The sequence below is a fragment of the Dipodascopsis tothii genome (assembly GCF_038497935.1).
Source record: "Dipodascopsis tothii strain CBS 759.85 unplaced genomic scaffold V1510scaffold_24, whole genome shotgun sequence".
In the NCBI taxonomy this organism is placed as follows: Eukaryota; Fungi; Ascomycota; class Lipomycetes; order Lipomycetales; family Lipomycetaceae; genus Neoaidaea; species Neoaidaea tothii.
The window spans coordinates 119,381-147,330 of record NW_027118008.1 but is presented as its reverse complement, the minus strand read 5'-3'; the positions used below and the strand labels follow the sequence as shown (position 1 = coordinate 147,330).

The 27,950-nt window shown below is 71.1% G+C and overlaps 10 protein-coding genes across 10 annotated transcripts; 4 read left to right on the top strand and 6 right to left on the bottom strand.

Moving 5' to 3' along the window:
* Window positions 1–361: 361 nt before the first annotated feature.
* Window positions 362–2,410, top strand: V1510DRAFT_420049 (Utp8 family-domain-containing protein). Its single transcript, XM_066934397.1, has one exon. The coding sequence runs from the start codon at window positions 451–453 to the stop codon at window positions 2,341–2,343; it is 1,893 nt and encodes a 630-aa protein (XP_066787830.1). The 5' UTR covers window positions 362–450; the 3' UTR covers window positions 2,344–2,410.
* Window positions 2,366–3,759, bottom strand: V1510DRAFT_367780 (transcription factor e(y)2-domain-containing protein; the record flags this gene model as incomplete). Its single annotated transcript, XM_066931320.1, has 4 exons — window positions 2,366–2,445; window positions 2,476–2,544; window positions 3,593–3,663; window positions 3,695–3,759. The coding sequence occupies 4 exons, from the start codon at window positions 3,757–3,759 to the stop codon at window positions 2,366–2,368; spliced, it is 285 nt and encodes a 94-aa protein (XP_066787829.1).
* Window positions 3,706–5,972, top strand: V1510DRAFT_420045 (WD40-repeat-containing domain protein). Its single transcript, XM_066934396.1, has 2 exons — window positions 3,706–4,067; window positions 4,099–5,972. Exons 1-2 carry the CDS (start codon window positions 3,964–3,966, stop codon window positions 5,681–5,683), a joined length of 1,689 nt encoding a protein of 562 aa, XP_066787828.1. The 5' UTR covers window positions 3,706–3,963; the 3' UTR covers window positions 5,684–5,972.
* A 6,082-nt stretch (window positions 5,973–12,054) lies between these two features.
* On the bottom strand, window positions 12,055–13,028 carry V1510DRAFT_420037 (transcriptional activator of glycolytic enzymes-domain-containing protein). The gene has a single exon (XM_066934395.1). It carries the CDS (start codon window positions 12,950–12,952, stop codon window positions 12,203–12,205), a length of 750 nt encoding a protein of 249 aa, XP_066787827.1. The 5' UTR covers window positions 12,953–13,028; the 3' UTR covers window positions 12,055–12,202.
* Window positions 13,029–14,252: 1,224 nt separating this feature from the next.
* V1510DRAFT_420030 (40S ribosomal protein eS21) lies at window positions 14,253–15,424 on the top strand. The gene is made up of 3 exons (XM_066934394.1): window positions 14,253–14,345; window positions 14,684–14,901; window positions 14,939–15,424. Exons 1-3 carry the CDS (start codon window positions 14,322–14,324, stop codon window positions 14,958–14,960), a joined length of 264 nt encoding a protein of 87 aa, XP_066787826.1. The 5' UTR covers window positions 14,253–14,321; the 3' UTR covers window positions 14,961–15,424.
* V1510DRAFT_404160 (uncharacterized protein) lies at window positions 15,290–17,527 on the bottom strand (the record flags this gene model as incomplete). The annotated part of the gene is made up of 1 exon (XM_066932213.1): window positions 15,290–17,527. One exon carries the CDS (start codon window positions 17,525–17,527, stop codon window positions 15,290–15,292), a length of 2,238 nt encoding a protein of 745 aa, XP_066787825.1.
* Window positions 17,528–18,002: 475 nt separating this feature from the next.
* Window positions 18,003–19,341, bottom strand: V1510DRAFT_397001 (peptidase M24, structural domain-containing protein). The gene is made up of 3 exons (XM_066931903.1): window positions 19,302–19,341; window positions 18,307–19,215; window positions 18,003–18,275 (listed from the first exon to the last, which is right to left on the bottom strand). The coding sequence occupies exons 1-3, from the start codon at window positions 19,318–19,320 to the stop codon at window positions 18,064–18,066; spliced, it is 1,140 nt and encodes a 379-aa protein (XP_066787824.1). The 5' UTR covers window positions 19,321–19,341; the 3' UTR covers window positions 18,003–18,063.
* A 660-nt stretch (window positions 19,342–20,001) lies between these two features.
* V1510DRAFT_420023 (amidase signature domain-containing protein) lies at window positions 20,002–21,744 on the top strand. The gene has a single exon (XM_066934393.1). The coding sequence runs from the start codon at window positions 20,085–20,087 to the stop codon at window positions 21,714–21,716; it is 1,632 nt and encodes a 543-aa protein (XP_066787823.1). The 5' UTR covers window positions 20,002–20,084; the 3' UTR covers window positions 21,717–21,744.
* V1510DRAFT_420022 (methyltransferase TYW3-domain-containing protein) lies at window positions 21,727–23,354 on the bottom strand. Its single transcript, XM_066934392.1, has 2 exons — window positions 21,861–23,354; window positions 21,727–21,776 (listed from the first exon to the last, which is right to left on the bottom strand). Exon 1 carries the CDS (start codon window positions 22,902–22,904, stop codon window positions 21,897–21,899), a length of 1,008 nt encoding a protein of 335 aa, XP_066787822.1. The 5' UTR covers window positions 22,905–23,354; the 3' UTR covers window positions 21,727–21,776; window positions 21,861–21,896.
* A 575-nt stretch (window positions 23,355–23,929) lies between these two features.
* V1510DRAFT_445829 (ketopantoate reductase PanE/ApbA-domain-containing protein) lies at window positions 23,930–26,771 on the bottom strand. The gene is made up of 3 exons (XM_066935714.1): window positions 26,668–26,771; window positions 26,356–26,601; window positions 23,930–26,323 (listed from the first exon to the last, which is right to left on the bottom strand). Exons 2-3 carry the CDS (start codon window positions 26,511–26,513, stop codon window positions 24,322–24,324), a joined length of 2,160 nt encoding a protein of 719 aa, XP_066787821.1. The 5' UTR covers window positions 26,514–26,601; window positions 26,668–26,771; the 3' UTR covers window positions 23,930–24,321.
* Window positions 26,772–27,950: the final 1,179 nt, after the last annotated feature.

Sequence of the window (27,950 nt, the reverse complement as noted above, 5' to 3'; positions counted from 1 at the left end):
GGTGTTGCGGGCAGGGCTCGCCGGGGGACGCGAGGCGATCTGAACAGGTCCAAAAAGAATCGCGAGGCGATCTGGGGCGCGCGGACAGGTGCTGGCTGGCCGTGTGCGTCGCTTAGGAGAGAAGGCCTTCGCGCCGTTAGGGGAGTTGAGACCGGGCGTTGTGTTACCCGGCCCGCGCTGCTATTGTTACCCGGTGCCAAGCGCTTGGCGCCATGCACTTTGATGTGTGACCCGCAGGTGCTGCCGCGGCGGTACGCGCCACTCCCAGCCGCGTCACGGCGCCGCACGGCGTGCGGCGCTTACCCGGCCATCGCCAAAAATTTTTCTTGGCCGGGCGCGGCCGAGCACCAGCACAGGCAAAGGTGAGTGCGATCCGGCCGGGGCGCCGCGCAGCGCGCACGGCAGACGACCAGACCGAGGCTGACGGACGCAGAACCCACCGAGACACCCATGGCGTCCCTATCTGCGCCTTTCACGATACACACGGCAGCCGCCGGCAAGATCCAGCTGTCGTCGCAGTCGGTGTCGACCGTGGACGTGGCCGTGTCGGGCGCCGGCGTGAGCCAGTTCACGCTGCGGCCGACGCCGCACCTGATCTCGTCGGTCGGGCTGTCGCCGCTGGCCGAGTTTCTGTGCCCGGCGGTGGCGTTGACGCTGGAGCGGCCGGTCGAGAAGGCGGCCGAGGCGGCCGAGGCGGCCGAGACGGCCGAGGGCGACGCGGACGCAGACGAGGCCATGAGCGACGCCGCGGACGAGCCGGCCGACGCTGCCGATGCCGAAGCCGAGACCGAGACCGAGACCGAGACCGTCAAGGTCCTGGCCGTGGCCGTCAAGGAAAAGAAGAAGATGTACGTGCGCACAGTCACGCTCGACGGCGACGTCCTGGCCGAGCGCGAGATCACGGCGGTCGGCCGGCCGCAGGCGCTCTTTGCCCGGCCGCAGGGCCTCGTCGTCGTCTACGCCAGCGGCCAGATCGCGCTGCACCAGGTCGCGGACCTGGCCGAGCGGTGGACGGCCAAGGCCGCCGACAAGCAGGCCGTCGTCGTGGCCGCGTTCGACAAGGACGACCTGATCGTGGTCGCCAAGCAGGCCAAGGACAAGAAAGTCCGCCTGCGGCAGATCCAGGTCGGCGACAGCTACATCGAGGCGGCCGCGTGGGAGCTGGACTCGGTCGACAAGGAGAAGTTTGCCGTGCACGACGGCCGGCTGTTCCGGCTGGCGGCCGGGCGCGTGCAGATCTTCACGATCGGCCAGGCCGGCGTCGTCTCGGCGGACGTGTCCAAGCTGGCGCCCACCGCGATGGTGCCCGTCACGCGGTCGGTGGTGCTGCTGGCAGCCGACAAGAAGCTGCACCTAGTCAACCCGCGGTACAACCTGCTGCTGGCGAGCGTGGACGCGGCCGAGCCCGTCGAGAGCCTGATGCGGCTCTCGCGGCGGTTCGTCGCCGGGCTGACCAAGGCCGGCGGCGTCGTGCTCGTGCCGTACGACGTCAGCAAGGGCCGGCTGGTCGAGTACGTGACCGGCAGCGCCAACATGCTGGCGCCGGCGCCGTACGCCGGCTACGCGCCGGCAGTGTACGACGTGGCCTACGGTGCCGACAAGTTCGGCAAGAAGGTGCTCGAGTCGCTGGCGGCAACGCGCCAGGACAGCGACGCGTTCGTGGCCGAGGCGGCCGCGCTCAAGAAGAAGAAGGACTCGGCCGGGTTCGACCGCCGCGTGGTCGAGTACCTGTCGCACGGCCGCGCCACGGACGGCGTGTTTGTGCTGTCGCACGCGCGCAACGTGGACCCCGCTGTCGTGGCCACGCTGTTTGGCATGCTCGCGCCTGGCTTCGCGCCCGAGCACGCCACGACGTACCTGTGCTCGCACCCGCTGCTGCCGACGACGCCCGGCCTGCTGGGCCGCGCGCCCAAGGACGTGCAGCCCAAGCTGCTGCGGCTGTCGCCCAACACCTTCCCGCTCGTCGACCTCGTGCCGCTGCTGGTCGCGCACGCGGGCGACGACGGCCTGGCGCTGCTGCGGCCGCTGTTGGCGCACCTGCTGCGCCACAGCTACGCCGACGTTGCCGCCGCCCTGCACGCGCTGCCGGCGGACGACATCGAGCGCACGCTGACGGCGCTGCTGGCCGCGCTCGACAGCCCCAAGCGCGACCTGGCGTTTGTGGCCAACGTCTGGGACCTCGTCCCGAGCCTTGTCGACGCCCGCGGCGTCTGGGGCCTATCCGAGGACGTTCTGCGCCGGCTCGACGCGGACGTGCGCGCGCGCGTGGACATCCTCGAACACCAGGCCGAGGCCGCCGTGCTTGTGGGCGAGCTTCTTCGCCGCGTCGACGTCGACGCTTGAATGCATGATTACTATGTACATCCTACTGCTTGGCGATGACGCCTTCGATAAACTGTTTGATCATCCGCAGGATCTCGATCTTGATCTCGTCCGGCACGAGTTCTGGGTCAGCCTCGTAGACGGTGCACCTACCGAGCGCGCGCGCCTCCACGTCGGCCACGAGGGCCTCGAAGTTGGGCGTGTCCTGGCGGCGGACGTTGTCTGCAGTCAGCCTCTGTCGCCGCACCGCGTGCGGCTCGCACAGCCTCCACCGCCACCGTGCTGCCGGCCGCCGCACCAGCCCCTGGCGGCCTGCGCCGGTGTGCTGCCTGCGGCCCTGCACAGCCACCACAGCCTGCCGCGGGCAGCCCCCGCGACGAGGCTCACCAACGAGCTGGCCTCCGGCGGCGACTCCGTCGAGGGTGCTGCCTGCGGCAGGCTGCACCGCCACCACAGCCTGCCGCAGGCAGCACCCTCGACGGAGTCGCCGCCGGAGGCCCGTTCATGGGCGAGCCTCCGCCGGGGCTGCTGCATGCGGCAGGCGGCTCCGCTGCCACAGCCTGCCGCAGGCAGCACCCACCACCGGGGCCGGGGGGGCGCCCGCCGGCGGGCGCGGGGGGGGGGGCGCGGGGCCCCGCCCCCCCCCCCCCCCCCCGGCCCCCCCGCCCGCCCCCCCCCGCCGCCCGGCCCGCCCGCGGCCCGCCCCGCCGGCGGCGACTCCGTCGGGGGTGCTGCCTGCGGCAGACTGCACCGCCGCCGCACAGCCACCACGCGCCCGCTTGTTTGTACCACCTGCCGCATTGGCCGGGTCGCCACCGAGCCCAGGCGCCGAGCGCTTGGCACAGCCACGCCCGGCGGCTGAGGCTCGGCGGCCCCGCCGGTGCCGGGCGCCGGCGTGGCGGGCGGCGCACGCGTCACGTGTGCACGAGCCGCCGCACGGCGTGCGGCTCGTGCCACGTAGCGGGTGCGCCGCACGGCGTGCGGCTCAGGCGGGAATGCGGCCGGCCGCGCGAGTCGCGCGCAAGCCCGCGCGAGTCGCCGGCGGCGTCGCCAGCCGCGCCGCAGCCGCGCGCACTCGCCGCCCGCAGCGCCGCGCCAGAGCGCCAGAGGCCGCGGGCGGTCAGCCGCACGGCGTGCGGCTCAGCAGCCCAGCAGGTCCACTCGCCACGCACGCAGGCACGCGCGCAGGCCAGCGGCGTCGGCATGGCCAGGCCGTATGCCGACGGCGGCGACCGCCCTCGGCCCAGCCCCACCGCGCAGGATCACTCACCCGTCGCCAGCGCGTTGACTTCGACAAACCAGCCGGCCTCGGACAGCCGTTTCTTGAGGTGTTTCGACATGCTGAGGTCAGTGTGGCCACGGCTGCACGCACCGCTCGTATTCGCCCGACTCGATCAGCTTCTGGTTGACCTGGGCGCGGATCTGGGTGTCGGACATGGTGCCGGCTGCGTGCGTGCGTGTGTCGATCGAAGAGCGCGGTCGTTGTCGTGCTAACCGCCGGGCTTGGGACTATCACGAGATTTTTCATCGAAAACGACGCACCACGGCGAAACCCGCCACAGAGACCATCAGGCGCGTGCAGGCACGGCCACGGATACCACGGGCGAGACCGCAACAGCTCACAGCGGGCGATGCCAGGCGATGGAGGGCGAAGCGGAGAGTCCCGAGACGCCGTCGTCGCCGTGGCTGTCGCGGACGTTTGGCACATCGATGTCGATGCACGTTGACCGGGGCGTGGGGGCGATGTGAGTAGGGCGCGGGGCGCACTGACGCCAGGTCGATCAGCCCGTCGCACCGGGACGTGGTGCTGGGGTCGCGGGCCGGGCTGTACGTGCTCGACCTGGACGATCCGTTTGTGCCGCCGCGGTTCCTGCCGCACCACACGGCGTGGGAGGTGGCGGACGTGCAGTGGTCGCCGCACGCGGCGAAGCACACGTGGATCGTGTCGACGTCGAACCAGAAGGCGATGGTGTGGAACGTGGCGCTGCCGAGCGCGCGGGCGATCGAGCACGTCCTGCACGCGCACTCGCGGGCGATCACGGACATCAACTTCCACGCGCACGACCCCGAGCGGCTGGCGACGTGCGCGATCGACGCGTTCGTGTACACGTGGGACATGCGGCGGCCGCAGCGGCCGGCGGGGCAGTTCTGCGACTGGCGGGCCGGCGCGACGCAGGTCAAGTGGAGCCGGCGCAACCCGCACGTCGTGGCGTCGTCGCACGACCGGTTCGTGCGCGTGTGGGACGACCGGATGGGCGCGCGGCCGCTGCGGTCGATCCGCGCGCACGACACCAAGATCAACGGCATCGACTTCAGCCGCGTGGACGAGAGCCGGCTGCTGACGTGCTCGCTGGACAAGACCATCAAGCTGTGGGACTACGCGGCGCCGGGCGAGACGCCGCTGCACGTCGTGCACACCGAGTTCCCGGTGTGGCGCGCGCGGCACCTGCCGTTTGGCCGCGGCTACGTGGCCATGCCGCAGCGGGGCGGCGGCGACGCGGTGTACATTGCGACGGGGCCGGGCGCGCCGGACGCGGCCGCGGCGCCGTGCGCGCACGAGACGCTGGACCCGGCGGTCGTGCTGGGCGGGCCGGGCGGCGGGGGGCACACGGGGCCGGTCAAGGAGTTCCTGTGGCGGTCGCGGGGCGGCGAGGCCGGCTTCGAGAACCGCGAGTTCCAGCTGGTCACGTGGGGCCGCGACAACGACCTGCGGCTCTGGGCCATCACGCCCGACATGCTCGACCGGCTGCACTTCCGGCGCGGCGCGCGCATCCCGTTCAACCTCACGCGGCACGGCGCGCCGTACCGCACCTTCAGCCGCGAGCCCGCCGCGGCCGCGGCCGCGCCCGCCGGCATCGTGCAGGCCCCCCGCGCGTCCATGACCCGCGGCTCGGGCCAGCAGCACGCCATCTCGCAGCTCAAGTGGCTCGCCGGCGTGCGCGTCGGCCGCGCGGCCTTTGCGGCCGTCCCCGACGCCCGCACCGACAACCTGGGCTCGGAGGTCTCGGCCGTCGGCCGCCTCTTCCCGCACATCGTCTTCGAGCAGATCAAGGTCTCCAAGGGCCGCGTCGTGCTCGCGCTCAACGGCCCCTGGGGCGACGACGGCGCGCTCGTCTTCCTGCGCGCCACGGTCTCGTTCCCGCCGTCGTACCCGGCCGCGCCGCCCGTCTTTGCGTTCGAGGAGTCCAAGACGCTCACGCCGGGCCGGCTCGCCGACCTGCGCGCCGGCGTCGACCGCATCGCCGCCGACGCCGCCGCCCGCGGCCGCTTCTCGCTCGAGCGCTGCCTGCGCTACCTCGTGGGCGACGCCGTCGACGCCAAGCCCGACGACGACTCGAGCGACGACGAATTGATTGTGTAAGGACTCGATTACTACAGACCCTCCAGCACGCCCAGCTTGTACTTCTTGGGCGTCACGAACACGGCCGAGCCGCGCGCCAGCGTCCGCCCGGCCGCGTTCTTGACCGTGCACGACACCCGCGCCTTGCTGCCGCTGGCCTCGTCCAGCCGGCCGAGGATGGTCACCACCTGGTTCGTCCGCGTCGGGAACTTGTAGTCCACCTTGAGGTTGCCGGTCACGGCCGTGCGCGCGGCCAGGTTGGCCACCGCGACGCGCCCGAGCGCCTCGTCGACGAGGCTGGCGACGAAGCCGCCGTGGACGATCCCGGGGAACCCGGTCAGCCGGCTGCCGATGTGCACGATGCTGATGACCTCCGACTGGTCGTCCTTGGTGAACACCAGCCCCGGCACCGCGATCTTGCCGACGCCGAACAGCGATCCTGGCAGGAACAGCGTCTCGCGCGTGTGCTCCGGCGCCGCCATCCACATCACGCTCTCGGAGAACGCGGGGTCGGCGCGGTACTTGCGGACGAACTTGTTGTCGTCCATCTCGCCCATGATCCGGGCCTTGAACGCGGCCTCCTCGGCCGAGCCCGGTTCCGGCAGCTTCTCGGCGAACAGCGACAGCAGCCGCAGCGGCGGCACGAAGTACGCTGTGGTCGCGCCGGCGGCGACCGCGACGGCGGCAAACGCCGTTCCGAGTCCGAACCGCCGCGGCACGGCGGCCGCCGTGGCCGTTGCTGTGCCGCGCACGCCCATCCGTCCGGCCAAGCGCCGCGCTGCGCCGCTCGGCGCGCGCAGCCCTGTCCGCAGTCCGAGCATTGTTGGTGTAGTGGGAAGACGCCGGTGGGAAGAGGGCGGTGGGATAAGGACGCGCCGCGCCGCACCGCGTGCGGCTCGCCCGCGGCACGTGCCTGCTGCGGGCCGGCCGGCCGCCGGCGTCTGCGCGCTGCGGCTATGTGCGGCTATATGGGACTGGCGAGCCTCCGGCGGCGACTCCGTCGAGGGTGCGCCCTGCGGGCGGCAGCGGTGGGCGTGCGTGGCACGGCGAGCCTCCGGCGGCGACTCCGTCGAGGGTAGGCCCTGCGGGCGGGTCTGGTGTACGAGCGCCGCACCGCGTGCGGCTGAGCGTCAGGGTAGCTGCCCCTCTGGTGGTAGCCGACAGCCGCACCGCGTGCGGCGCATGTTGCACGAAGGAAACCGCTCGCAGGCAGCCAGGGGTGCAGCACAGCCGCACGCGGTGCGGCGCGCGTTACACGACCCGGCGCAGGTCCACTCCGAGCCAGCCGCACGCGGTGCGGCGCACGTTGCACGAGACCGGCCCGCAGGGCTCACCCTCGACGGAGTCCGCCGGGGCTCGCCAGCCGCACGCGGTGCGGCGCACGTTACACGAGACCCGCCCGCAGGGCTTACCCTCGACGGAGTCGCCGCCGGAGGCTCGCCGTGCCACGCACGCCCACCGCTGCCGCCCGCAGGGCGCACCCTCGACGGAGTCGCCGCCGGAGGCTCACCGGCCGCACACGGTCCGGCTTCGTCACGAGACCCGCCCGCAGGGCCACCCTACGCCCGTCCCAGGCGCCACGGCGGAGGCGCCACCCGTGGCGCGTGCTACAAGTCGCTCCCGGAGGACCCGGGGCGAGCCGCACGACGTGCGGCTCAGTGTCATTGTGCCAATATTGATGCGACCGCGCCAATGCGGTATATATACATAAGATGTATGAATGTTCTCGGCTAGGCGATGACGGTGGCGGCCATCTCGACGCGTTCGGCAATGATCTCGAACCAGCGGCTGGTGCTGGTGATGTTGCGGTCCTCGATGGCCTCGACCAGGCCCGGGAAGGTGGCGCCGGCGTAGCCCGTCCAGCGGCCGGGCGCGTAGACCACGTGCTTGAACCACTCGCGGCCGTCGAGACCGGGCTCGTAGAGGAACTGCTGCTCGAAGCGCACGGCCTTGGCGTTGGCGGCCTTGATCTGGAAGTAGAGCGACATCTTCTTGAAGGCCTTGAACCAGGCGTAGTCCTGGACGTACTCGGCGTCCAGGGCGGCCATGCGGGCGTCGAAGGCGTCGGCCGCGAGCGCGAGCCGCTGGAGCGCCTCCGTGAGCCGCTGCACGGCGGGCACGATGAACCACCAGCCGAGGTGGAAGTCGAAGTTGTCGGGCACCGAGACGGCCGGGCGGAGGCCGCACTCGAGCAGACCGCCGGCCGCGGCCGTGCAGGCGTAGGGGTCGCCGGCCGCGCCCTGCAGCAGGGCGGCGGCCGCGGCCGCGCCGTCGGCGCCGTCGGCGCCGTCGTAGCCAATCTCGCGCAGCGCGGCCTCGATCTTGCCAAAGTAGCCGGCCAGCGCGCGCGCGTAGTCCGCCGTCGACAGGCCCAGGACCTCGTCCTCGCTCAGGCGGAGCGCGATCAGGCCCCAGAGCTTGGCGGCCGTCGTGTGGAACTCCCACGAAGGGTCGCCAAAGGTGTCCATCCAGTGGAACGAGTCGTAGTTGGAGTGGTAGTGGTAGATGGCGCGGTCGTCGCCGCCAAAGCCCAGGTCCATGGACGGGATGCCGAGGTGGTCCTGGAACACGGTATAGTCCGAGCCGGAGCCGAGCGTGGCAATGGCCGCGCCCGAGTCGGCCAGCCAGTGGTCGTACAGGTAGCCGCCCTCGGGGTGGCGGATCTTCTTGGCGGCGTCCACGAGCAGGCCGTGGAGCAGCGGCGACGCGGCCGCGCCAAAGTGCGGGCCGCCGACGGCGACGTCGACGTTGAGGTAGGCCACGACCTTGCGCTTGATGTCGGCCGCGTGGTCCTCGCCGTACTCGGTCGAGCCCAGCAGGCCGTACTCCTCGCCGTCCCACGAGGCCAGGACCAGGGTCCGCAGCGGGCGCCAGCCCTGCTCGCGCAGCGCGCCAAACGAGCGCGCCAGCTCGATCATCGCCGCCGAGCCCGAGTTGGGGTCGCCGGCGCCGCCGACCACCCAGGCGTCGCGGTGGTTGCCGAGGACGACCTCCTCGTCCGCAAACACGCCGTCCATGCGCGCGACAACGTTCCAGATGGGCGCGAACTTGTACTCCTGCTCGTTGTACAGGTTGATGTGCATCGTGCTCGGGCCGACCGAGTAGTCGAACGGGCGGACGCCGCCGCGCCAGTCCTCGCCGAGGTCGTTCGGGTTCAGGCCCATGCCGTTGAGCTCGAGCAGGATCGGCAGCAGGTCGCGGTAGCTCATGGGCAGCGACGGGATCGAGGGGATGAACTTGTGCGGGTCCTCGCGCGGCACGCCGGCCTTACTCGCGTAGCCCGGCGTCGTGGGGTCGCCCGGCTGGGCCGACAGGAACTGCACGCTCCCGCGCTGCACGCTCGTCGGGTTGCGCGCCGGGCCGTCGGGGTACGGCAGGTACTTGTTGGCCATGGTGATCTCGCCGTCGTCGCCGGGGTCCGAGTACAGGATGACGCCGACCGCGCCGCGCTCCTGCGCGCCCTTGACGATGAGGCCGCGGAACAGGCCGCCGTAGCGCGCGATCACGATGCGGTCGTGGATCTGGATGCCGCGGGCCTCGAGCAGGTCAAAGTCCTCCTGGCGGCCGTAGTTGGCGAAGATGTAGCGCGCCGAGACGTTGCCGTTGGCCGAGTAGCCGTGGAAGACGGGCACCGCGTCGGGCGCGCCCGTCGTCGGGTCCGACTCGAGCACGTCCTCCTGCAGCGAGGCGCGGTAGAGCACCTCGCCCTCGACGGTGACCAGGTGCACGTGCGCGCCGAGCGGGTAGTTGAGGTACGTCTCGTACTCGACGATCTCGGCCGTGAAGCCGTACTCGGTCAGCTTGTTGGCCGTCCACTCGGCCTGCGAGAAGTTCTGCCCGGCCAGGTGCGCGCCGGCCGTGTAGTACTTGCTCCACTCGCGCACGCTGGCCTCGTCCGGCGTCGACAGCAGCAGCCGCTCCTGGTCCGGGAGCGACATCTGGATGTGGCGCAGGCGGGCGAGGTCGCGGCGCAGCGTCGTGCGCGGCAGGAACACCACCTTCCACGCCGCGATGAACAGCGCGCCAAAGGCAACCAGCGCCACGAAGCGCACGGCCAGCTTGCGCCAGTCGCGCTTGCGCGCGGCCCGCACCGACGACGCCGGCGACGGCGACGGCAGCAGCAGGTCCGCCTCGGTCTCCGAGTCCGAGCCGGCCGCGGACGCGGCCGAGAACGACGACGGCGTGCGCCGCCGGTGCCGCGCCGCGCGCGCAAACACGCCCAGGTTGGCCAGGAACGACGACCCGAAGAGCTTGCCGACCCGGCGGCCGGTCCCGCCCAGCAGCGGCTGGTCGGCCTCCACGTCGACGTCGTCCTCGTCGTCGTCGTAGTCGAGGGGGTGCGCCGCGCCGTTGCGCCCGCCCCGCCCGCCGTTCTCGTCCGCGGTCGTGTTGGCGCTGTCGAGGGGGTCGTGGAAGTCGACGATGATCGGCGAGCCGGGCGCCGACCCGGACTCGGCGTCCACGTCGCGCCCGGTGTCTATCAGACCGGGTCCTGCGCGAGCCATCGGTTCTGAGCTGCAAAGTCCTGCGCGTGTGCGTTCAGCCGCTTGCGCCTGCAATTCTGTGTGCGCCGCGATTGCCGATCTCCACCGCGGTGTCGGGCTCGACCTGCTTGTCTGGCCGTCAGCGCTGCGGCGCGCGCGGCGCGCGCCCGGGACGCGCGCGCGCATACGTACCTGGTAGCTGGTCTCTGTGCCTGCCGCTTGCGAGAATGCCTGCTGTCGCCAGCGCTTTATCGCTGTGCCGGGTGCTCCGCGATAAGGACAAAGACCGCGGCCGGCGGTGGAGTAGGGTGGGTGCCGCGCGGCGCGGCAGATATGCGGCCGGGTAAGCGCCGCGCAGCGTGCGGCGCCGCCGCGCCTGGGCCGCCGCGGCAGTGCCGACGCGCCGCAGCAGGTGCGGCGCGAGCCGCAGCGCGCCGCCGCGCGCCGCACAGCATGCGGCGCGGAAGTCGCGTCTGGCGAGCACGCCGCTCCAGCGAGCACGGCCACTCAGCGAGCACAGCCACTCAGCCGGCGCAGCCACTCAGCCGGCACAAGCCACTCCGCGCCGCGCTCCGCCGGCGCCCACCCCGCGCCGGCTCCGCGGCCACGCAAGGTCATGCATGCTACGGGCTCGGGCGGCTCGCCGGGGCTCAGGCGGCTCGCCAGACGCTGCGCGATACGAGCCTGGCAGCGCTGCGGTCCGCACAACGACAGCGTTCTTTGTCTGCCACGCGGTTGGTCACTTGGTGGCAGGCGTCTGGCGGTGGTTTTCTGCAGCTGGTCTCCGGCGGCTGGTCTTCTGGCCGCCGGTCTTCTGGCCGCCCCGCGCGCGGCGGCGTCTGGGGCGTTGGCCGCTGCCTGGCCGCAGCGTAGGCGGCGACCGCAGGTGCCGTCACGTGACAGACGCGTCGCGTCGCGTTGTCCCGGCAACCGCGCCTGCCTCCCGGCCGCCCCGGCTCCCGTCCGTCTGTCCGTCTAGCCCCGCCGCCCACCGCACCGGCCTCTAGCGCCGTGATCGGCGCCCGCCTGCCGCATCTCGCGGCCGAACAGACATACCCGCCAAGCGGCTGGCCAAGCGGCTGGCCGCGGCTGCGCGTCGCGCAGCCGCAGCTGCGCCAGCCGACGCACGCGCACGCAAGCGGCTGGTCCGCCGCGCTGCAGTGCAGCGCCCAGCCGCTGGCGTCGACGGCCGGCTCTGGCGGGGCCGCATCTTGCCGCCGGCAATGTGAGATCTGGCGGCTGCAGCACACACGAGCCTGCCGGCCGAGCGTGGTCGGATCCAGCCTAGGCCGATCGTATCTGCGGCCGTAGCGTCGGCGCCGACGCTGGCGCCAAGCGGCCTGCAGGCCGCCAGTACGGCCAGGCTATGTCACTCTGCCGCTAGTATCGCGCAGGTGCGACACAACGGCCGTGCCGGCTAGCTGCGAGCGTCGGCCAGGCCGCGGCCCGGCGTCCGGACGGACGGCGGCCGGCCGCGCAGCACGCGCGGCCGCAGCGGCCGGCGTCGTGGCCGCGGCAGCTGCGCGGCCGCCGCCGGCGCGGTGGGGGCCCCGCCAGACGCCACAAGCGCGATGAGCCGCACTAGCTGCGGCTGAGACACGGTGGCCAGTGCGGGGCTGTGCGGCTCGTGCGGCTCAACGGCCCGCGGCCCGACGGCCGCGCCGGCCGGCACCAGGTCGCGACAAACACATTGCATTCAGAGACAGCAAGCAGATCAACACAAAATTAGCGTAGAGTATTCAAAAGGCCGGGACGGTAAGAGGATATAAGTATATATACATGATACAAGCCGTCGGGGCCAGAGGCCCGCAAGAAACAATAACTTTTCGGAAGCACGAGGTCAGTCTAGGGCGGAGCAAGGCGGTCGGGCGCCGCCGCGGCCACCGCGGCGCGCACGGCCGGCCGGCCGGCGGATTTTTTGAGACCTTTTCTGTTTTTTGAATTTTTTTTGGCCGCGGACGGCGCGCCGCGGCGGAGAGAGAAAAGCCAAAGCCCAGGCGCCAAACCAGAGAGGGGGATAATACACACGGCCGCGGCCGGAGGAGCCGGCCGGCGGCTATCCGTTGCGACTGGACTCCTCGTCCTTGAGGATGCGGCACAGTCGACTGAGGCTGATGTTCTGGTCGCGGCGGCGCTTCTCGAGCTCGTTCACGGCGTCATCGACCGAGATGCCACGGGTGCGCACCATCCACTCAATTGTGCGCACGAGCACGAGCCGCTGCGAGTAGAACTTGCGCTCGGCGACCTCGCTGCGCCAGGACGCGCGGTAGTTGGCGTTGAGCGTCAGGATCGAGGGCGAGCCGTTGATGCCGACGGTCCACTCCTCCCAGAACCGGTCGACCGACTGGGTGTTGCGGTCCATCTTGTAGCTGGGCGTGCCCTGCATGCTGCGGCGGGGCCGCGACCGCACGGGCGTGACGGCGACGCCGGCCGGCAGCTGGCCGGCCGAGCCGAGCGGCGACGCGCCCAGCGGCATGCCCATGGCGAGCATGCCCGAGCCGCCGAGCGCGTTGACGCCATTGCTGACCTGGCCGTCGACGCCGCCGGCCAGGTCCTGGCCGGGCAGCTTGTCGGCCGCGGCCGAGCCGGGCGTGGTGCCGGCCGAGCCGGACCCGCCGACGACGCCGATCGCGCCCGGCACGTTGCGCAGCAGGGCGCCGTCGCTGCCGTCGGTGGCGACGTCGGCGTCGCCGAGGCCCATCAGCCGCGGATCGTGCATCTGCACGTCGCTGGTTCCGAGCACGGCGCCGTCCATGGCCTGGCCGAGCGTCTGCACGGCGTGCATGGAGCCCTGCAGCGCGCGCATAGGCGTCTGTCCGCCCGCGCCGCCGGCGTGGCCGCCGGCGGCCGTGTGGCCGGCGTGGCCGGTGTGACCGTGGCCGGTGTGACCGCCGTGGCTGTGGCCGTGCGTCTGGTGGCCCGCGTGCGCGTGCGCGTTGGCGGCGCCGCCCGCGGGCGCGCCCGCAGGCGACGCGCCGGCGCTGGCCGCGCCGGCGGACGCAGACGCCAGCACGCCGCGGGCCTGCCGGTCAAAGAACGAGTTGATGTAGTTGGCCGTCGTGCGGGAAACGGCCTCGGGGGCGAGCCGCTGCTCGATCAGGCCCTGGATGGCGTCAACCTTGCTGTGGAGCTTCTCCAGGCTCTTGTTGATCTTCTGCAGCTCGTTGAACAGTTCCTGGGCCTGCGCCTGGTCCACGTACGGGTTGTCGAGCATGGCGCCGCGGGCCTGCTGGCCCGCGGAGCCCACGACGACCGACGCCAGCGTGTCGTCAAACTGTCGAAAGTCGGCCATGGCTGCACGAGGGGGGGGTGAGGGGTCGAGCGACCGGGCGCCGAGCTGCGCGGCGCGCGGAGCGGCCGGGCCGGGGCGGACGGCGGAGGGATTGCGGTCGGCGCGTCAGCAAACGGCGCGCGACGGCTGCGCCGTGCGGGCGGCTGCGACGGCTACCGCTGGACGCGCTGCCGCTGGGGCCGCGGCTGCCGCGGCTGCCAGGCGGCTGCTGCAACGAGGACGGCCGGGAAGGCCGTCGTGGTCGTCCGAGTCGCGGGCCTGATTGCGGGCCAATCACGCGCTGCAATTACCGGCCAAAGTTCTGGCTCCGCCTGCGATCCGATGCCAGCGAGAGCTTGTTGGCGGGCCCTGCTGTGTGTCTGCTCGATGCCGGAGTCGATGCCTGTGCTCCGGCGACCGTGCATGTGCTTGTAGAAACCGTCGACACCGGTACTGCTAGATACTAATATACTATATAGCTTATTACTTAACAAACACACGCCCGCCGGAGCCTTGTGCCCATACACGTTGCCCTTAGTGCCTAGGGAGCAGTAGTATCGGAACGCTGGCTGCACGAGGTGTGCTTTATTTATCAGTGCCTTGTTACAATCCCCCACTTGGGCATGGCGGCTGCCTGATGTGGAGGTCTGAAATTCAGACTGGGCGTAGCGCCATCTGTAAATAGCATTGCACTTGGCCCAACTGGGGCTGAGTAAGCGTGTGGAGAGGAGCTGCACGGCGACGCGTAGCTGGTAACGAGTTACGGGTAACGCATTTAGGGTTAAACCCTAACGCAGTCACGCTTGCACGCAGGCCCATCACCGCCGTATACACCGTCAAAATATGACAGTGTCTGGTGGCTACACGAACTTCTGTTTGATTTCATATCTAATATACAACAAAAATGGAGAACGACAAGGGAGTTTTGGTAAGTGCCGTGGACGCCGGAGCGCGCGCGAGTGGACGGTTGGCGGCGGAGAGACCTGGACGGCGAGACAGAGAGAGACGGTCGGACGGAGCGGACGACGGAGCGAGCCAGAGGACGGGTCCTTGGGCTCGGCGGCACGGCCGCCGACACGCCGGCGGGACTGCTGGCGGCTGCATGCCTCGGCCGCCGTCGAGCTCTGGGGCGTGCGGTCCTCTGTGTCGCCCGTGTCCGTGAACTCGCCCCGACGTCGCTCGACCAGGCCCGACCAGCCGATCCCGTCTTCGTGCGCGGCTCTGGCAGCCGCACCTCGCCCCGCACCAGCTGCTAACGTTCCCCAGGTCGAGCTGTACGTGCCCCGCAAGTGCTCGGCCACCAACAGAATCATCAAGGCCACCGACCACGCCTCGGTCCAGCTGAACGTCGCCCAGGTCGACGAGTCCGGTCTGGCCGTCCCCGGCGCCTACAACACCTACGCTCTGTGCGGCTTTGTCCGCCAGCGTGGTGAGGCCGACGACTCGTTCAACAGACTGACCCAGCGTGACGGTCTGCTCAAGAAGTAAGTTTGCGTCGCTGCTGCCGTGCTAACATCGCAGCGTCTGGTCTGCCAGCCGTTAAGTGTCATGTACCAAAAATCATGTACAAAAAATCATAATTGAATTCTTCAAAAGCACTCCGTAGCCGACAGGGGCGCGGCGTCCGCCGAGGCAATAACCGGGCTCCCGAGTTTGCGCCTGTCGGCGAAGCGCGCGTCCCAGTCGCAGATCGCGCGGCCTTCTGAAGACTTTCAGCGACTGGTTGGTTTGCTGAAGGACAGATACGGGCCCTACATCGTAGAATAGCGATTTTAATTATACAAAAAGATGCTCTATGAACACATTCTTGATTACATGACTTATATACACATACAACGCCGCGGACTGAGCAAACAGGCTAAAATACATGGGCTAGGCGAGCAGGAACTGCATCAGCGCGTCCTTGCCTTTGATGCGAATCAACTTTTGGATGGCCGCCATGGCGGCGCGGTCGGCCGTGGCGTCGGCCGTGGCGTCGTCGCCGGCGTCCTTGAGCGACTCGGCGGCCGACGTGGTCGCCGTGGCCGCCGTGCCGGAGGTGCCGGTGGTGGTGGGCGTGGTGGGCGACGTCGACGCCGTGTTGGCCGCCGACGACGGCGGGCTCCGGGGCGTGGCCGGCACAGCGTCGTCGGCCTTCTCGGCCTTGACCGGCCCGGGCCCGGCCGTGGCGTCCGCGGCCGCGGCCGCCGCGGCCGCGGCCGCCGTCCCCAGCCCGCCCCGGCCCAGCGCCGCGTCCAGCAGCGTCGACACACGCTGCCGCACCTGCGTCTCGGCCGACGGCCACGTCTGCAGGTACGCCAGGTTGCGCACCAGCTCGCGCTCGTCGTACGGCCGCACCACGAGCCGGTCCAGGTCCGACAGCGCCGGCGGCGGCTCGGCGTAGCGCCGGTCCGGCACGGTCATGTTGATCTTGTCGCAAAAGTCCAGCACAATGCCGCGCTCCGGCAGCCGGTACACGACGCCGTCCATGTCGAACTCCTCGAACTCGACGTCGGGCCCGCGCCGGCCGTAGATGTCCAGCGGCGCGTCCTCCCAGCCGTCGATGAAATGCAGGTGCGACGGCTTGACCAGGCCGGCCACGTCGTCGTCGGACGACTCGGTGTCGACCTCGATGTCGCCGTTGTTGACAAAGCCCCGCCGCAGGCTCACGTCGACGATCTTGCTGTTTTTCTTGCGGCGGTGGTGGGTCAGGTCCTTGTCGACGTGGTTCGGGCACATCCACTTCTTCTGGGCCGTCGGCATCACGTACATGGGCGGGTCCAGGCAGTCCATGTGGTAGCTGAGCGTGCAGTAGTCGCAGGTGACGATGCTGCGGTCGTCGAGCGCGGACTTGCCGCAGTAGAAGCACAGGATCGTGTTGCCGTTCTTGTCCTGGAGCCGGTGCGGGTCGAGCTCCTCGACAAAGCCCGAGCGCGAGAGCTTGCGCTGCTTGAGGTCGTGGATGTCCTGGTACTCGCCGAGCTCGCCGGTGGAGACGCCCTCGTACCGCTCGCGCAGGGCCTTGGGGAGCCCGAAGCAGACGGGGTTGCGCCGGTCCATCTGCTCGAGCAGCTGGGCAAAGAGCCCGCGGGTGGGCTTGGGCGCCGGCAGCTGCTTGTGGTAGCAGCTCGTGCAGAACCACGAGTCCTCGGGCAGGTTGTCCTCGTCCACGGGCGGGTCGGTGCACGTGAAGTGGAACGACCGCGGGCACGACTCGCAGCACAGGAACCGGCCGATGCCGCCGCACGCCGAGCAGAAGTCGTCGTTGAACTTGGTCGGGTCGTCCGCGGCGACCGTGCCCGCGCGGGGGCCGGCGGCCTCGGGCGGCAGCGCGAACCCGAACACGTTCTCGCGCCGGCTCTTGATCGGCGAGATCTTGACCCGCTTCTGCCGCCGCTGCCGCTCGGCCGCGGACCCGCCGGCGCCGCCCGCGGGCGGCGGCGTGGCCAGCCGGTCCTTGCGCTTGTTCTCCTTCTTTTCGGGCTGCAGCTCGATGGTCTTGTAGGGCGAGCGTCCGCGCAGAGACGCGGCCCGCGGCGACGCCTCCGGCGTCGCCAGCCCGGCCGTCGACCGCTCGCCGCTGGCGCCGACGACGACGTCGAACGACTGCCGGTACTTGCGGCGCACGAGCTCCTCGCGGGCGCGCTCGGGGCCGTCGTCGGCCGGCGGCGACGCCGACCGCGAGACGGATCCGTCCGCGTCCGCGTCCGTCGGCTCGTCCGCGCCGTCCGCGCCGTCCGCGCCGTCGCTGCCGCCGTCGCCGCTGTCGCCGTCGGCCTCGGCTGGCCCTGCCGCCGCCTCCGCCGCCTCGCCGTCGTCCTCGGACGTGGGCGGCGCCAGCACGACCGGGTTCGTGACCGCCCGCCGGCCCGCCGCCGCGTGGCCGCCCCGCCGCGCCACGCCGCCGCGGCCGCGCCCGCGGCCGCCGCGCCCGCGGCCGCGCTCGCCGCCGAACCGCCGGCCCGGCGCCGGGCTCGCGGGCTTGCCTGGGATCGACGGGCGCATCTTGCGGGCGCGCCCGTACTTGGACGGCGGCGGGACGCCGACCGCGAACCCGCCAGGCCCGGGAATCGGCACGGCCGGCACCGGCTCGGTCCACGCCGGCTTCTTGACCGATCGCTTGGCCGCCATCCGCGGGATGTCGGTTGGTATAAGAGCTTGCAGGGCGTCACCAGCGGCCGCGTTTGTCGCTGAAAATTCTCCACGGGGCTCCACGGGGCAGCGTGGGCCGAATCAGGTCTGGTCGATCGCCCACACGATCCGTACGGCGGCTCGTGTCCGTCTGGCCTGGCTGCGTGCGGTGGACGCGAAGTGGGGGTAAAAAAATTTCGGATGCGGTGTGGGAAGCGGAAAGCGTGCAGAATTCGCGTGGCCGCGAGGTGATAGCACGCTGCGGACGCACCACGGCCGCGGGCGGCGGCGGCAACGGGCTACGGGCGGCGGGCCGGCCGGGGAGGGCGGCGGCGGGCGGCGGGCGGGCGCAGGCGGCGGGCGGGCCGTGCCGGGGGGCAATTGGGGGGCGCAGGCGCGGCGGCCGCGGGCCGGGCAGGCGGCCGCGGGCGGCGGCCGCGCGCCGCGCCGCCGGCGCCCGCGGCCGCACGGGGCGTGGGCAGCGCGGGCCAGCGGCCCGCGCACTCTTTTCTCAAAATACACAGCTTTTCGGGCGCCTAGGCGGCCGGGGCCTCGGCCTTGGCCGCCTTCTTCTTCTTGTTCTTCGAGCTGGGCTTGAGGGACTTGGCAATCAGGTTCAGCAGGTCCTTGTCCTCGAGCTTCTTCTCGGTCTTGAACTTGGCCAGCTCGGGCACGGCCGGGCCCGAGATCTTGACGATGCCGTTCTTGGTGACGGCGATCGTGGTGTAGAACTGGACAATCGTCTGGCCTGCGGTCAGCGCCGCCGCGCGCACACGTACCCTTCTTCTCGGCCAGCACGTCGTAGGGCGCGAGCAGGCCGCGCTGCTTGCACTCCTGGATGCCCATCAGCGCCTTCTTCTCGTCCTCGAGGTTGCGCAGGGTGAATGGGAACGCGCCGAACTTGTGGTTGATCTCGACCATGATGGCGCGCGACGCCTTGAGCTTGAGATCGTACGTCGTCGCCGTCTTCTTGTAGATCGTGGTGCGCGCCTCGGTCGGCTTGACCTTGCCCTCGCCGGTCGAGATCAGGATGTCGATGCCGTAGACCTCGCCCTCCTCGAACGTGCAGTCGGCCGACTTCTTCTTGCCCTCGGACGGGTTGAGGATGATGCGCTTCTCCTCGTCGATGGCGTTGCGCTTCTGCTGGTGCGAGAGCATGTCCTCGACGGGCTTGACGCCGAACGCGGCGGCGACCTTGTCGACGGCGTCCGTGACGGCCCAGTTGGTGCCCGCGGGCTGGACGAGGCGGATCGCGGCCTCGGACGCGAGCCACGCGGCGTGGAACGCGTCCGCGACCGCGCCGGCGACCTCGCCGCCGCCGACGACGACCGAGTCCGCCACGATGCCGGCGAAGCCGTCGATGTGCGCGCCCAGGCTGATCTTCACGACGTCGCCCGCGGCGAGCGCCGCGGCCGCGTCCGCGTCCGACGGGTACGGCGACACGTGCGCGGCGATGTTGTTGACCGCCAGCGACGTGGGGAACGCGACGCCCTTGAGCACCTTCTTGCCCTTGTACACCTTGGCGATCTCCGCCTCGAGCGCCTCGTCGCCGGCCTTGCAGACCTCCAGGATCACCGCGCCGTCGACGCAGAGCGCCTTGACCTGCTCAAGCACCTTGCCGGAGATCTCGCCCGCGAGCTTGTACTTGGTCAGCGTGTCCGGGTTGGCCAGGCTGTAGTCGATCTGATCTGCGTGTGTCAGCCCTGCGGCCGGCCATCCATCGCGCCAGCGGCGGCGGCCGCTGCTGCGGACCGGCGCCTGCGCCCGCACTCACTCTCTTCCGCATTAACCATGGTGTCGTTGTGCCGCTGGGGTCTTTAGTTGGCTGCGATTTTTTTCTCAATTTTTTCAGCGCTACTTCGGCTGACTAAGCGTGCCGCTCTGCTGACCGCTGCGCTGGCCAAGCTGACTGTGTGATCGGCGCGCCGCACGCCGTGCGGCGCGCCCGCCGCGCCGAGCGCCGTCGCGCGCACCCGCTTCCGGGCTCCTTGCGGGCGGAGGTCCGCGGGTGCGCGCGACGGACGAGGCCCGCGGGTGCGCGCGACGGGCGGAGGCCCGCGGGCGGTGCAGGCGTCGGACGGCGGCCGGGGCGGCCGGCGGGGAGCGAGCCGCGTGCTGTGCGGCTCAATTGCGCGCGTCCTGCGCGTACGCCGCGCGGTGACTGCTCTGGATGAGCGCGTCAGCCGCATGCCGTGCGGCTCACGTACGCCGCCCGCCGGCCCAGCCACGGCGGGGCGTCTACGCAGGGACACTGAGCCGGCCCGCACACTGCGGTCAGCCCGCTGGGAGCTCGCCTGGACAGCCGCGCTTGCCCGCCACGGCGGGTGGCCGCGCGCTGCGGTTCAGCCGCACAGCATGCGGCGCGGCCGGACCGCCGGCGAGCCGCACCGCGTGCGGCTGCGCACGGGCCCGCGCCGCACAGCGTGCGGCGGCTTATCATCGTCCAGACCGTTATCTCCCGAAAACAGGCAACGCGCCCAGCGACAGGTCGGGGTTTTTATTCCCCAAGCGGAAGCGCCCATATAAAGGCGCAGCCCGCCCCACGGCCACCACCAAAATGACGTCCTGGGAAGAGAAAGCGGCGGCCAAGCGAGCCGCGCTCGCGGCCGCGATCCCCGCGGAATTGCAGTTCTCCGCCGAGCAGCTGCCCGGCCCCGACCGGCTGGACGTGTCCAAGGTCCCGGCCGAGCTCCTGCCCGCGGAGGTGGTCGCCATCACGGAGCTGACGGCGTCGGAGCTCGTCGCAGCGATTGCCGCGCGCAAGTACACGTCCGTCGAGGTGACGACGGCGTTCATCAAGCGCGCGGTGCTGGCGCACCAGCTGCTCAACGTCTTCACCGAGTTCTTCCCGGCAATGGCGCTCAAGCGCGCGGCCGAGCTGGACGCGATCCTGGCCGAGACCGGCAAGCCGGTGGGCCCGCTGCACGGCCTGCCGATGACGCTCAAGGACCAGTTCCGGGTCAAGGGCGTCGAGACGTCGATGGGCTACGTCGCGTGGATCGGCACGCCCGAGGCCGAGAACTCGACGATGGTCGACCTCCTGCTCGAGGCCGGCGCCGTGTTCTTCGTCAAGACCAACATCCCCACGTCGCTCATGTGCCCCGAGACCGACAACGTCATCTACGGCAAGACGTTCAACGCGTACAACCGCACGCTGTCGCCCGGCGGCTCGTCCGGCGGCGAGGGCGCGCTCGTGTCGATGAAGGGCGCGCCGCTGGGCATCGGCACCGACATCGGCGGCTCAATCCGCATCCCGTCGTCGGCCAGCGGCGTGTACGGCCTGCGCCCGTCCCACGGCCGCTTCCCGTACCTCAAGGTCGCCAACAGCCTGCCGTACAACGAGGTCGTGCCGTCCGTGGCCGGCCCGCTGGCGAACTCGGTCGCCGACCTGACGCTGTTCACGCAGGCCGTGCTGGCGGGCAAGCCGTGGACGTACGACCCGCGCGTGGTCCCGCTGCCCTTCGCGCCGTACGAGCTGCCGGCGCGGCCGCTGGTCTTTGCCGTCGAGTTCTCGGACGGGCTGGTCACGCCGCACCCGCCGGTGCTGCGCGGCCTGCGCCTTGCCGCCGACGCCCTCCGCGCCGCCGGCCACGAGGTCTTTGAGATCAAGCCGTTCGACCCGGCCACCGGCAACGACGTCCTGCTGCGCTCGTGGACGCTCGACGGCGGCGAGGAGATCAACAGCGTGCTCGACGCCTCCGGCGAGCCGGGCATCCCCGAGATCAAGCCCTTCATCAACGGCTACAAGGCCCTCAACATGATGGAGCTGTTTGAGTTCAACAAGGACAAGCTCGAGTACAAGACCGCGTTCCTCGAGTACATGCGCGACCTGCGCTCGCCGTCGGGCAAGCCCATCGACGCGTGGTTGCGGCCCGTCATGCCGAGCGCCTGCGTGCCTGCCGGAAAGTTCAAGTACCGCTACCTGGGCTACACCGGCCTGCTCAACGTGCTGGACTACCCGTGCGTGGTCGTGCCGACCATCAAGTGCGACCCGGCCGTCGACGTGCCGGCGCCGGCCCCGGCCGACGACGCCGACGAGCTGGAGAAGCTGACCCACGCCGACTACGACCCCGAGGTCTACAAGAACGGCCCGGTGGGCATGCAGGTCATTGGCGGCCGCCTCGAGGAGGAGCGCACCTTGGCCGTTGCCGCCGTTGTGGACGCGGCCATCAAGGCTGCGCTTGCTTAGAAGAATATATGCCATTGCTATGCTTGGAGCGGAGGTGCGTGCGGCGGGCTCGGACGCCGCACGGCGTGCGGCGCACTGTCGCGCCACATGCTGCGCCGCCCGGTGGCTGCTGGCCCGCGCCGCACGCCGTGCGGCTCGCTCCGCCTTGCCGGCGCGGCACCCTCCGCGCCGCCGGGCCCGTCACTCTGGCGTGTCTGCCTCCGCCACCTCCTCGGCCGCCCGCGCCGCCTGCACGGCGCGCTGCCGCGCCAGGCCGGCCGCCCTCTTGCGCTCGCGCCGCTCGGCCGCCGTCTCGACCGCCGGTTCGGCCACGCAGAACCGTGAGCCGGCCACCGCCGCCGTCAGCATGTCTGTCCGGCGCCGGTTCTCGCGGAACCGCTCGGACGCCATGGCCAGCAGGGTCTCGATGTAGCGGTCGTCGACCAGCCGGGCCAGGCTAGTGCTGTCGGCGACGTCCACGGCAATCGGCGCGTTCAGCGCCAGCGACGAGCGGATGCCGACCATTGTGTTGACCATCCCCGACTCGCGGAAGCCGCAGGCCAGGGCCAGCCGCAGCAGCTCGGCCGCGGCCTCGGTTGTCCGGCACAGCACGTGCAGGATCATGGGCTCGAACCGAAAGTGCACGTACCGGCGAGGCCGTCCGGCGCCCCGAGCCGGCACCTGGCCGTCCTCGGTGCTGGCCAGGACGTCCCACCACGAGCGGCCGCCACGCACGAGCGCGACCGTGGCCTCGTCCAGCAGCGGGTCTGCGTGCGAAACGTACAGCCACTGGCCGCCGTAGCCTTTGCCGCCGATCTTGGCGGCCACGGGCGCGCCCTCGGCCTGCGCCTCGGCCTCGGCCTCGGCCGGCACGGTCTCTGCATCGCCAGTGCCCGGCTCGCCCGCCAGTGCATCCAGCGCCCGCTCGCCCTCGAAAAAGACAGAAACTCGGCCGGAGCACGACGACGTGCTCACCAGGTCCTCCACGCTGTTGATCAGTCGCAACAGCGGCAGCACCGGCTCGTCCACCGAGCCCTTCGGCGACGCGTCGGGTGCCTCCTCCTCCGGCACGCCTGTCCGCATTTCCGTTGGCGGCCGGTACTTTTCCTCCGGGAAAATATTGCTCATGATCTTGTATTTCTTGGCGTAAAACGCCTGCGACGCCGCCTGCGCGGCCTGCGACGGCCGCGCCTCGGTACGAGCGTCCATGCCGCCGTCCGGTGCTCTAGATGCGCTCCTGCCTAATTGGCTCTGTGTGTCCGGGTCTCGGAGTGTCGCTTGGAGTGAAAAGTCGATTCGACATCACGGGATTTGGGCATTTAAGCCCGGCAAACCATACAAAGCCCACCACGACGCGCACCGAATAGAGATTCTGGCCCGGGATGTGTAAACGGAAGCTTCGGGCGACGACGATGGCCGGGTGCCTGCCGTTGGGCAGGGCCTTCCGCAGGAGCGTAGCCGGCCGTGAGCCGCACTCCATGCGGCTGTAGAGCACAGCCACGCCCGTGCGCCACTCAGCACCTACAAGCGGGCGGCGACTTTGTCAAGGACGGCTGCCCTACTGTCAGACGCACGGCGCTCTGAGGCCTGCCTGGCGGCACCGACGGGGCCGCCTGAGGCTTGTTTGTGGCTGAGCCCGGGCGGCGACTCCGTCGAGGGGGCCGTTGTTCGGGCAGAGCAGCAAAACCGATGTGAGCCGCACATACTGCGGCTCATATCCTATTGCATACGCGCGGCCTCGGCGAATCGCCGCCGGCTTGTGCGTGCATGCCGGCGCAAGCCGCGCCCTGTGGCGGCGTTGCACCAGACACGCGTCGCGCGAGGCGCATGCAGCTGCCGCATACGCTCGGTGCCGCGTCGGGGCCCAGAGTGACTGGTGTAACGTGAGCCGCATAATGTGCGGCTCACGACAGCACTGCTCTTGCCCGCACGGCACTGCCCTCACAGGCGCCGGGGCCCGTTCGGCTGAGCCTGCGGCAGCAACACCGTCGCCGGCGGCTGCCTTCTATCGGACGCGCACGCCACCCGCTCGCTCCAGCGCGCCGCAGCGACGCACTCGCAGCCGGTGGTTTACCGAGCCGCACTGGAAGCGGCTGACGCGGTCCCAGCAGCGCGGCGCCGTCAGCCGCCGGCACAGTGGCGGTGCGCAGCCGCCCCCTCAGCCAGCGCCGCACGGCGTGCGGCGTCGGGCCGGGCCCCAACGGGCGCGTTGCAAACGTTTGCAAGCCAACGCGTGGGGATTAAAAATTATATTCAAAAAAGCAAAAGATGTTCAAACCAGGCGCGAGATCCCGCGGACTTTTGACGCAGGCCTGTAGAGACCAGAGCGCGTAGACAAGTGACGAATGCAAAACCGTGGAACCAACATAAACAAGTAGCCGAAGAGCGCCTGAGCACGCGGCCTATATACATACAGCACACGAGATGCCTAGCAATACAAGACCCGGTCGGGCAGCGGCCGGGGGCCAGGGAGTGTCCAAGAGGCAGGCGCCGCGGGCGGATAAGGATATAGGGCGCCGAGGGAGGTCGTCCTGGCCGGCTAATAAAAATAGAATTGAGGATTAACGACGAACGAACAAAAAGACCTCGGCCGGGGCGAGACAGCGCCAGCCGCGGCGATGCAGGTTTACTTCTGGTCGAGGCTGCTGGTCGAGCTGGAGTTGGCGCTGCCGTTCTCGTTGCTGGCCGAGCCCGAGCCGGGGCCGGAGCCGCGGTGCGGGTCCTTGGCCATCAGGTTCTCGTCCGGAACCATATCCGCGACCTTCATGGACGCGGCGGCCTGGGTGAGGGCCTCCATGGGGCTGGGCCCGGCGCCGCCCATCATGGAGCGCACCATGTTGCGGGGCGGCTGGTAGTGCGAGAACGAGGGCGAGCGGGACGAGGGCGACGGGCGCGAGGGCGGGTACGCGTAGCCGTCGGGAGGGACGGAGCCGGGCGGGGACGGCCCGCTGCGGAAGCGGCGGGCGGGCGGGCCGCCGGGGAAGCCGCCGCGGGACGCCGTGGACGTCATCGAGCTGGTGCGCGAGTGGTTGGTGAGGACCTTGGTGTCGACGTCGCCGTAGCGGTCCGAGGTGTAGGCCATGATCGGGCTGTCGATGAACGACTCGTAGAAGCCGAGGGCCTCGGGCGACGCCGTGCCGGACGACTTGCGGCTGTTGCGGCGGAACCGGCCGAGCGAGAACGCGCCGGGCGTGGGGTCGGGCTCGCCGGCCTTGCGGGCAAACGAGCCCGTGCGCCGGTTGCGGCGCGTGGTCATGCTGAGCATGTCGAAGTTCTCGGGCACGGGCCCGGCAGACGCGGGGACGAAGTAGTCGTCTGCGTCCGCGTCCGCGTCCGCGCCGGCCGGCAGCGGCGGGCGAGCGGGCGGGCCGCGGCCGGACGGCGCGCGGCCGTAGCCGGGGCGCGGCGGCGCGTGGCCACCGGGCGAAGGCATGTAGCCACCGGGCGAAGGCACGTAGCCGCCCGGCGACTGCACGTAGCCGCCGGGCGAGGGCATGTAGCCGCCGGGCGACTGCGCGTAGCCCGTCGCCGCGGGCGGCGCCATCGGCGGCTGTGCCGTGTAGTCGATCGTCATGTCGCCGTCCGCGAACGCCACCACCTCCGAGAACTCCTCGAGGCCCTCGAGCGAGTTCTGGCGCGACAGCGTTGGGTAGCCCTGGCCCGGGCCGAGCCCGTTCATGGACTGCGCGCGCTGCGGCTGCGGCGGCGGCGGGCCCGGCGCGCGGCGCTGCGGCGCCGCCATCACGGCCGACCGCGACTTGGACAGGACCGAGTTCGCGCGCGAGGGCGCCGTCGACGCCGGCCGCGTCTGGTTGATTTTGTTGACCTGGACGAGCATGAGGTACACGAGCTCGAGCCGGGGCGTGGCGACCGCAAACGTCTCGGCGATCTTGAGCGGGTTGTGCAGCATGACCTCGAGCTCCATCGGCCGGCGCGCCAGGTAGTCCTGGTACATGACCGTCTGCTTGCCCTGGGCCACGACCGCGTCCATCGTCTTCTTGGCGAAATCGGCCGGAAACGTGCACGACTGCACGGCGGCGATGCGCAGCAGCTCGTCGATGAGCGCCGTCAGAATGCTGGCCACGCGCGGCTGCGCCAGCAGCGCGCCCGGCTGGGGTTCGTCCAGCAGCACCGACAGCGCGCCGAACGCGATCGGCGCGACCGAGTGCTCCCACTGCTGCTGGCGGATGTTGGGCGAGGCGTGACAGGTCACGCCGCCGGCGCCGAGCGTCAGCGAAAACGACTCGACCATGTCGGCCAGAAGCGACTCAGGCGCGGCCGCGCGGCGGTTCGCCGCGCCCAGCCAGAACTCGGCTGGGCCCGTGTGCTCGAACTCGGCCGGGCCGGTCTGCGAGACGGCTGCGCCGGCCACGAGCGAGAGCACGACGTTGTCCGCGTACGCGGTTTCGAGGTAGGCCTCGATGCCGAGGCCCGCGGTCGTGTTGACCACGATGCATGTGTGGCCCGGCGTCACGACCGGCGCGATCACCGCGGCCAGGTCGTAGACGTCGGGGAGGGCCTTGACGCAGAGCACGACGTAGTCGAAGCCGCGCGCGGGCGCGGCGACCTCCTCCACGGTCTTGGCCACTGCAAACGGCCGGTAGCGGTCCGAGCCGAGAGCGGCAGATCTGCGTCAGCGTGCCCCGGGCGCCATACGCACTTCATGTGTAGGCCATAGTTGTTGACGATGTCGAATTGCGACTTCCACACCAACGAGACGTCGGTCGACGTTGACGCCGTCAGCCGCCAGGCGACGAACGCCGAGACGGCGTTGCTGCCGACCGACAGGATCTGGAGCTTGTCGCCGGTAGAAGCCATGGCGGGCAGGGGCCTGGAGCCGGGGTCTAAGCGGCCGAGTGTGCGCGCGAGAAGCCGCACATGTGCCGGCGCGTCGATCTGAACGGACCTGCGGTCAGCGGCCTGCGCGCGCTCGTCCGCGGCCGCGCACCGGCGGCCGCGGGAACACACCCACCTTCCAATTCGACCGCGACTGCTGCACGGGAGATGCGGACAGGCCAGGGAGCGCGGACAGAGGAGACCACGCGGACAGAGACCGGGAAGAAAACAGAAAGAAGGAAGCTGCGGACGAGCAGTGCGCCTGAAAACTTTGGCCGGTCGTGGCCGGCCGCCGCCGCAGCCACGGCGGCGGTGCACGCGGGCGGTGCCTGTGGCACCAGCCACCTGCGCCACGCGCCGCCCGCTTGCTTGCGCCTGCCGCCGCGGCGGTCCCATAGGCCGCGCTGCCGAGCCGCATACCCGCCCCGGCGCTAGCGCACTGCGGCCGCGCCGCCAGCCGCCAGCCAGCCGCCCCGAGCCGCGCTAGTGCCGCGCCACGCCCGCCGCGGACACCGCGGCGCGGTCCACACCGCGTGCGGCTAGCGCTGTGTTACGTACGACGTGGCGCGGCGGCGCACCGCCCCAGCGCCACACGTGGCCGTGCGCGCCACGCGTGGCGCCGCGTGCCGTCTGCTTCCGGGCTACCGCAGCGGCCGGGTCGCAACATTGCGATCGCGCCGCCGCAGCGGGCCGGATGCACACCGCTCGCCGCGCGGCCGCTGCCGCCGTGGCCCAGGCTACGTCCGCGCTACGTCCGCGTCCTAACGCCGGCCCTAGCTGTGGCGCAGCGATCGACGCGTCTATAAATAGATATGCAGGCCCTACAAGTAGCCGCCGCACCCCGTGCGGCTCTGCGCGCCCGTGCGCCGTGCGTCTCCTGTGGCGCCCCTTCCTGCTATCTGCACGCCGGTGCCGGCGGCCGTGCGGCCGCGGCTCGGCTCTGCCACGATCCGGCTGCCCGACGGCCTAGACTGCCGGACCCTGCGCCGCGCCACCGCCTATTGCGGCCGGCCACGTCGGCTCCGTGCTGTCGGCGCCGCGGCCGCCGCGCGCGGCCGTCGCGGCGGAGGTTGCCGGTGGCTGCGCCGCCACAGCGCACACCCTCTGCGGCGGCCGCGCCCGTAGCGGCCCGATCGGGCCCGATCTCGTGGCCGCTGCCGCAGGCCGTCGGTGGCGGCGGCCACAGCATGCGCGCCGGCGCGCGCTGGCGCGCGCGCGGCCGCGCTCGCGGCCGCAGGCGCGAGCGCGGCCGCCACTGCGTCGGCCAGAGCGTCTGCCAGCGCGTCTGCGTGCGCGGCCGCCAGCGCGTCTGCCAGCGAGGCCGCCACTGCGTCCGGCGCGTCCACTGCCGAGGCCCCAGGCCCGCGGTGGCGCCGGCGCGCAGGGGCTGCCAGTGGCCCACACCACTGCCGCCGGTGG

Coding starts and splice junctions, on each gene's coding strand:
- V1510DRAFT_420023 (XM_066934393.1), top strand. CDS start 20,085: ATGACGTCCTGGGAAGAGAAAGCGGCGGCCAAGCGAGCCGCGCTCGCG.
- V1510DRAFT_420045 (XM_066934396.1), top strand. CDS start 3,964: ATGGAGGGCGAAGCGGAGAGTCCCGAGACGCCGTCGTCGCCGTGGCTG. Junction 4,068..4,098: donor GACCGGGGCGTGGGGGCGAT/GTGAGTAGGGCG, acceptor CACTGACGCCAG/GTCGATCAGCCCGTCGCACC.
- V1510DRAFT_420049 (XM_066934397.1), top strand. CDS start 451: ATGGCGTCCCTATCTGCGCCTTTCACGATACACACGGCAGCCGCCGGC.
- V1510DRAFT_420030 (XM_066934394.1), top strand. CDS start 14,322: ATGGAGAACGACAAGGGAGTTTTG. Junction 14,346..14,683: donor AGAACGACAAGGGAGTTTTG/GTAAGTGCCGTG, acceptor AACGTTCCCCAG/GTCGAGCTGTACGTGCCCCG. Junction 14,902..14,938: donor CGTGACGGTCTGCTCAAGAA/GTAAGTTTGCGT, acceptor CTAACATCGCAG/CGTCTGGTCTGCCAGCCGTT.
- V1510DRAFT_420022 (XM_066934392.1), bottom strand. CDS start 22,904: ATGGACGCTCGTACCGAGGCGCGGCCGTCGCAGGCCGCGCAGGCGGCG.
- V1510DRAFT_445829 (XM_066935714.1), bottom strand. CDS start 26,513: ATGGCTTCTACCGGCGACAAGCTCCAGATCCTGTCGGTCGGCAGCAAC. Junction 26,324..26,355: donor AACTATGGCCTACACATGAA/GTGCGTATGGCG, acceptor ACGCTGACGCAG/ATCTGCCGCTCTCGGCTCGG.
- V1510DRAFT_397001 (XM_066931903.1), bottom strand. Junction 18,276..18,306: donor CGTGCTGGCCGAGAAGAAGG/GTACGTGTGCGC, acceptor CGCTGACCGCAG/GCCAGACGATTGTCCAGTTC.
- V1510DRAFT_420037 (XM_066934395.1), bottom strand. CDS start 12,952: ATGCGCGCGCTGCAGGGCTCCATGCACGCCGTGCAGACGCTCGGCCAG.